General features: G+C 30.2%; 1 protein-coding gene across 4 annotated transcripts in view; it reads left to right on the top strand.

The window, feature by feature from the left end:
- LOC106470445 (autophagy-related protein 2 homolog B-like) overlaps nucleotides 1-7,787 on the top strand; it is a 71,303-nt gene that overhangs the window by 46,594 nt on the left and 16,922 nt on the right. For all 4 annotated transcript variants that reach the window (XM_013931005.2, XM_022399043.1, XM_022399045.1 and 1 more), the window contains exons 17-21: nucleotides 330-546; nucleotides 1,148-1,181; nucleotides 3,904-4,150; nucleotides 4,928-5,095; nucleotides 5,494-5,595. In XM_013931005.2, coding sequence (XP_013786459.2) covers nucleotides 330-546; nucleotides 1,148-1,181; nucleotides 3,904-4,150; nucleotides 4,928-5,095; nucleotides 5,494-5,595 — 768 coding nt within the window. The remainder of the gene's footprint in view (nucleotides 1-329; nucleotides 547-1,147; nucleotides 1,182-3,903; nucleotides 4,151-4,927; nucleotides 5,096-5,493; nucleotides 5,596-7,787) is intronic.

Raw genomic sequence — 7,787 nt, forward strand, 5'->3', positions numbered from 1 at the left:
AAATACTTGATATGTTCATGGACAAATCTTTATTTTATTTTATTAAAAATACTTCACTAAAAAAATATGATTTTTTGGTATCTGAAAGACTTATAATATTAACTTGAAAGACTGCCAAATTTTTGAAGATATACACACTATAATGAAAGTTATAAGTATTAAACTAATAAAGACTTTAAACGAGTACAAAGAGGTCACGTGGTCAGTCAAATTGACCAAACCCATGTTGAGAGAGCTAATAATCTGTGAATTTAAAATGCATCAGATAACCTAATTTTTGTTACAACTTTTAGTTAAAAGAAAACCTTCATTGTTTTACTTTTTAACAGCCTAAAAGTGGAGAGCCTCAAGTACGATGTTTAACAACTGAACCGGTTAAATTGGTGGAGAGTCATTTTTCTGTTCCCTTGGGTAAAAGTGATCAACTGCGAGCTCCTAAACACTTTCCACCAGCAGTGTGGCGTTATACACTGAGGGAAATGTCAATAGTGTGGCACATGTATGGAGGAAAGGACTTTGACTCTTCTATTTCAGGAAAAGAAACAGGTGCCTGGTGTTAATACATCTCCGATAAACTAGTTTTGCATACAGCTACTAAATATGCATAATTTTCCTGAAGTGTTTGTTGGTTAAGTATTGTAAAACAGTTGTGAATGTTCAAACAATTGTATAAAAATAGGAGACTAGAAGAGCTTTTTTCTATTTAATGACTGAAAGTTTTTCATTTGTGGCAGATTTATTAGTCTGGAACAGATCTCAAAACAATTCTATAAATTTTATAATTACATATAATCAGGAAGTCATCCCCAAAAAATAAACATGTTTTTGTTTGATCCATGTTTATGTGTGTTTTTGTGTTGTTTTCTTCACCATAATTGTATCCTAGGAACATTAATGTTTTGAGTACAAGATCTTATTGAAATCTGCATAACAGTTAGTTATTTAATATTCTAACACACACTTTATAAATATTTAAGATGGTTTTAAACGTTGTGGGAAATATAAGGCTTTTTGACTACTTTCAAAATAGGAAATATTTATTTCAGGACATATCAAGAATGACATTTTTTCTAAGAAAGCCATAATTATAAATGTTATAGTTTCACATTTGTACTTTTAAAAATTTTATTTAATTTTATCTTTTCAGCCAAGAAAACAAGTAGTCAAGAGAGCATAGACCGGTAAGACCTTCTTAATTTGCTGAAAATAGTCTTTCACAGTATATAAGCAACCACATTGTAAGCATAGGAAGAAAAAATAAAATGTTGGAAATCATGAAAATGCTCTACTAAACAAAACTATTTGCATTTCATATATTTTCTAAAATTCTTGACTACAAATTTTTGAAATATTCGTAGCCCCAAAATAGATCCTTTTGAAATTCTACACTGATATTTATTCTGTTATAAACTTAAAAATCATAGACAGCTTACTTTGAAGTGATACATACTGTATTGCACCTAATTAAAGCCCCTTCTCTAATCATCACCCCCTCAGTATTTATATAAAGCTTACCTTGTGTGACAGCAACTGTTATAAAGCATATAATCCGCTAATGTAAACACTTTATTACTGTAATTTTGACAGCAATAGTAAACCAACAAATAATCCAGTTTTATTACCGTAATTTTGATTTGGAAAAAGAAAGAAACAAAACAAACACACACAAAGACTTATTAGCATTGAAATCAACAAATCGGTGTCTTCCCCCCCCCCCCTTCTGCAGTTTCCAGTGCCCCTGGGGGTGGTAATTAGGGGCAATACGGTATACTGTAATTATTAATTGAGTTATTTTCCCACAGGGTTTACAAAAACATGTAGCATAGTAAATTGTCATGAAAATATGAATAAGATTAGGAATATCTATGGAATGAAAGTACTGGAGGAAAAATAAAAAAGAACCTTTCTTATTTTGTGTTTAAAAAAACAAAAACTTTGAATTGTTGGAAAAGGTTCAGAGGAAGGCTACCAGGATGTTATCTAGGATAGAAAGGTTTTCATATAACAACAGGCTAAGATATATCTGTAATTCATATAACAACAGGCTAAGATATATCTGTAATTGTTTTCTCCTGAAAAAAATAAATTAAAGGGGATCTGGTTGAGGTGTTTAAGATTGATAGTTTTGAAGCAGTATTTTGTTTCCGTTCTTATTGTTGAATATGGTAGGACTAGGGGGCACAAATATAGATTTTGAGAGGGTAGGGGTCATCTTCAGCTAAGACAGCTTTAATTTTTAACAAGGTGGGTTGGCCTTTGGAATTGGTTGTCTTCAGACTATATGGATGCAGTTAATGTTTGGGGGAGACTTGATAAGTAGGTGAATGATAAAGGCTGGCTTTGAGGGTTTAAGTTTTATTTTAGAGTTTAGCTTAGTGGATTCCCATTAGAGCCAAGATGGACCTAAATATCTCTTTATTGTTCTTAAATTCAACGTTTGTATGTATATAAAAGTGTCAACATTTGAGACATAATTTGGAAAGAAACATTATTATGTATCAAGTAATAACAGATTTATTTTTTGTCCACGTATTTTAGTATGATTTACATTTATTTCATAAATAAACCATATTAATATTTAAGTGAAAAAAAAATCATTAGTTGTTTTGTGTTAAACTTGCACACTTAAAACTTTGTTGTATTGTTATAAGAAAAACTATATCATCTGCCTTATACAATTTATCGGGCAAAAGACCTATGATGATTTCTGCTCTGTGGGTGTTTCTTGGTATTCAGAGATTTTTATAAATATTTTATGTGAGGATGAAACTGATCTTTCAATAAATTCATCAGTTGCTAAGTTCTTATATATATAAAGGTTTATGCCACGGACACAATGGTCGAAAAGAGATGAAAGAAGAATTGGTTTGAACCATTTAATATCATTACTGTGTAAGATAATTAAAAAAAAGGCTCTGTGTATAAGTTGTTTGTTTTAATCAGCAGTTAATTATTTATGAATTTTAATTTTCACTATTTAAAAGAAGTTTGGTCAGATGGTAATACCACAAAATTGAAACTAATTACATATCACAAATTGTATTATGTAGAAGAACATTTTTATTGCTGTTGCTAAGCCTTTCCAAGCTGGCTTTGAGTACTTACTCATTTAAGAAAATAATTAAAGCATTAAAATATATATACTGTAACACTAATGAAGTATCAGGCAGTAGTAAAAGAACATTACAGCATATTGCTGTAAAAGATTCTGAAACTTTTAAACGACTTGGAAAATATTTGAATTACATCTTCTGTTCTTTTCACATGGCATCAGGTGTCAACATCATTACCTTCCGTGCACACAGAGCTTCGAAACAGTATTGGCTTCACATGAACACCACGTGATAAACTAGATATATCTCTGCTCATTAAAAAAAGGGTATAAAGCACACTCAAAATGTGAGACTCAAAACTAAATGATATCGTTTCAGTTTTTTAATAACATTGACAGTTCTTTAGATGTGTGCGTCATTATCATTTGTACTAATATGACACATTTAATAAGATAATCCTCCAAGATACATCAAAACTTCACCAAAAATCATTTTTAAATGCTTCTGGACCTCCACAGCAGTTAAATGACTGTTGAGCTTGTGATGCAAATTGCAAATATGAAGCAAATTCAAGGTATATTCACTCCATATGTACGTTATTCAAGCACATTGTCAGCTACTGTTTAAATATGTCCGAGCTTTTTCATTTCTTTCAAAGACTAACGCTAATTTTTTGTAATGTGTAGTGTATCAGGATTTAAAGTTTCTAACAGTTTATAAAGAAAGTGTTAAAAAATATTTATAGTCTTATTTTAATGTTTCATCATGTTAGCTATGTTAAAAAGATTAACACTTTAACAGCTTTGATATTATTTACCACTGAGGTTAATCAGATTTGTTTATGCCTCAGGTTATCTGACAAAGGTAAAGACCAGCCAGACTCACCTATTACTTCCAGAAGCAGGGGACCAACTATTCATTTTCATCCACAAGGAATGGGTGTTTCATTTAGTAAATTTAGTGGAACTGATTCTCCTACTTTGGAGACTTACTCTCAAACCTCTCCAAGACACACTCATCATTCTGCCAAAAGTTGGTTGACGGATGGGGGGCCTGGTCGCCGTCACAATGTCCACATGGAACTTCGAATGAATAAAGTAAGCTGAGAAACTGAGTATAAAGTTGGCCAATAAAGAAAACATACTTTTAATTGAAATCAAGAAGTAGAAAAGGACTATAATATAAGAGAAATAAAGACAACAGTATTAATATAAAACATCAAATTATCAGAGTGAGTAAAGTATGTAAAATAGGTTTCAAGTTTAAACAGTGAAAGGAAACAAATAATTGAAAGTAATTAAAGTATATTAAAATTTTTTTTCATGAGGAAATAAAATGAATGCTTATTATAGATTAGCTTCAAGGTATGGTTGTGAATGCATATAAATACTAGATGTACTTCCACGGGATCACCAAAAGTGTTCTGATTCAAAAGGAAAGAAAACCAAAATTAAGAGTAACAGATATTTTTATTTCTTGCTTTTGAAGTTCATATGTCATGCTATGTTGTAGTCTACGGAGTACATAATTCTTCTTGTGATTCGTGGCATGCTAACATTTTACTGACGTCACAGTAGTACAAATTGCAACGCTAAGTGTCCCTTATATGACGTCATTTTCGGCCCACTTTCGGAGAAATTATGTACTTGCTTGTTATAAAGTACATCATTTTCAGTTGAAGTATACATTAGTATATAAGTATTTCTGTGTATATAAATACTATTAAAAATATCTTTAGGCTTTCAAGTGAAGGAAAAATTCTCAGTTCTGGAGTTATGTTGAATTGAAATTAAAATTCTCTCTGTGCTCTTTCTTTGTGTGTTTATATTTAAAAGTAGAAATGTCTTTGGTTTTATGTTTGCTTATATTTTCAGGTGCGTTTCCAATATGAAGTATACCCTGAAAACTCTGAACAAGCTTCACGGCACGTGTTGTTAATCCATGATGTTGAGATCAGGGACCGTTTAGCTAGTTCACAAATTAACAAATTTTTGTATCAATACACGTCTGAGGCTATGCCGAAACAGTCTCATGCCAATATGGTAAAGATAGTGTTTTCCTGTCTTAGAATAACTTTTTTATTAAATAAATCTCAAATTTTTATTTTATTACTATGTAGGCAAACTAATAGTATTCCTACTCAGTTAATATTATTGGATTATGAGGTAAACTTAAAACTCTAAACTCATACACATGCATTAAAAGCATAAATGTTTATTGTTTAGTAAACAGTGACCTATAGTGTTAACAAAAATAGGTTGAATAGGTTTATAGCAATTATGATGATAAAAAGCTGTTCTGGAAATATTTTTTTGGTTGTTTTGGAATTATTAATTTAAGTCCTTTAATAAGTTAAGCATAATTGTGCAGTTTCTGGTTGATAAGCATGCTATTCAAAGTAAATTTAATAATAAGGAAAGTCTTCCAAACTTTTCTGTAGGTAGAGATTAAAGCAGTTCACATTCGTCCAGATCTAAATCTCCAAACTGAAGAATGTTCCTTAAGGGTGTCAATTAAACCTCTTAGACTAAATATTGACCAGGTAAGCTATTGTTGAACCTGTGCTTTAGAAATATTTGGTTTTATACGTTTAGTTGAATAAATGTTTAAAACCATTAAAAAGCTTGCATGTTTTGGATTTTTTCTTTCAGAAAACTACCAAAACAGGATTTGAAGGGTGTTTTTTTGACAGTGTGGCTATTAATAAATTTTGTAGTAATTGTTTTAAGAGTATGATTCTCATATCTAAACAAATCATAGTTGTGCTGCACATTATAACATATCGATAAAAAGTGTGTATAGGAAAAATAACTGTAACAATGAATTTTCAAAATGTAAAATTCAGATTGCATGAAAACAAGGTGTCTTAATTTAAACAAGAGGAAATTCTAAGTAGCTGTGGCACTTGAAATTATTTTAGGCAGAATTAGAGTAAATTAATCTATGATATATTTTTTTACTTTTTATTAGTTATATTTTTGTGCACCAGCAATAACAAGTATGGGCGTGCATATATCCATATACCCTCAAATTGAAATTATTTTAGGATTATAGTAAATTAATCTATGAAATCTTGGACATGGTCAAGTACATCAGTAAAAAGGGTTTGACCTTTTGAGTCCAAAACTTTAATTAGATCTCAAATCGGTTAAGAGATGATGGAGCTATGAGCTAAAAGTTTTTACTTGGAAAAATAAACTGAGCTACTGTGCCACAGCTAAAAAAAAGTAACAAATGTTTAGTGAATCAGAAATATAAAGTGTAAATGCTGTACCACCAGTGGAGATCAGACTTCCAGTGTTTTGTTGAAAGCTTTCTAGTATAAAAGCAGAAACCCCTTTTTTAGGTGTCTTGCATAGCAGGTATGAGTATTTTTATTGTGTAGGTTCTTCCCGTATAAAAGTGCTTTCAACCAATATATATATGTAAAATAATATTTTAGTCATTAATATTGAACTTGTTTTACAGATGGCTCTATGCTCTTACAATTTAATTTGTGTGAAAGTTATACATATTATCAATATATAAAATATATTCAATCCTTTTGCAAGACATGTCTTCTAGAACTTTGCTAGAGTTTTGCATTATCCCCCTTTACACAATTGAATGCTTTGTTGTAATATAGTTATTTCTAATCCTTTTGCAAGACATGACTTCCAGAACTTTACTACAGTTGTGCATTACTCCCTCTTACATAATTGAATGCTTTGTTGTAATTTACTTATTTCATGATGAAACATATGTTTTGTTTTGTCATTTCCAAACTTTAAACATCACTTTGTATTTTTGGTTTAACAGCTTTTCTGTAAAGAAAAACTAAAACCAGGGTTATTGTCCATGTATTTTCTATTAACTTTGAGTTCATATAACTTCAAAATCTTTTAACTACATGTATAAAATAGCATCCAGGGTCAGGAACAAGAAAAAAGAAATGGCCTACTTGAATCCTTTCTTTAGTGTAACAGTGATGCAGTGATTTAATCTCAGTTTCTCAGGCTATTAATTGTATTTTATTAAATCGTAGCTCATTTTTATATTATAAAACCTTGATCACATAAGGAACTTAGTTAGTAAATCACTGCAGGTATTTATCACTTTAGGACTGAAGTTGTTTACAAAATATAATGAATCCCAGCTATTAGAATAAAAATAGTCCATTAGTCTTAACACATGCGTCGTAGTTTTTTCTGTTATCAGTTGTTTCTTTCCTTTTTTTAACTGTTTAATGTTATTCCAGTGGTCTCCTAACAAATGTTTATTTTTTCTCCAAATATTAAGTATTTTTTGTGTTTCTCATAGTAGTGCAGTCTAATTATTTCTGGGAGATTGTGAGTTGACTAAATACTTTAATTACGAGTGTAGTTGCTTGTGGATTTTCTCTTGTCGATGTATGTGTGTATAAATATATCTGTATTTATAATCTGTGCACATATGTGTATTCTGTTTTATTATATGATTGTGTATCATTAACATTTGTTTTAATCTAATTAAGAGGTCATTTCAAGGTCATTATTAATGTACAAATTATACCACCAGAAGAAATCCAACTTCTAGTTTCTTGTTGGATGCTTTCTAATATAAAACAGAAATCGGTTATTAAGGTTTCTTATGTAGCGAGTATATTACTTACAGTGTAAACTTGTCATGTTAAAAATACTGAATAAGCCAAAATATGTAGAGTAATATTTTTGTCATGAATATTATAGTTTAAAACTTAAACTATTCAACATGACT

This window comes from Limulus polyphemus, unplaced genomic scaffold (genome assembly GCF_000517525.1).
Source record: "Limulus polyphemus unplaced genomic scaffold, Limulus_polyphemus-2.1.2 Scaffold4009, whole genome shotgun sequence".
NCBI lineage: Eukaryota > Metazoa > Arthropoda > Merostomata > Xiphosura > Limulidae > Limulus > Limulus polyphemus.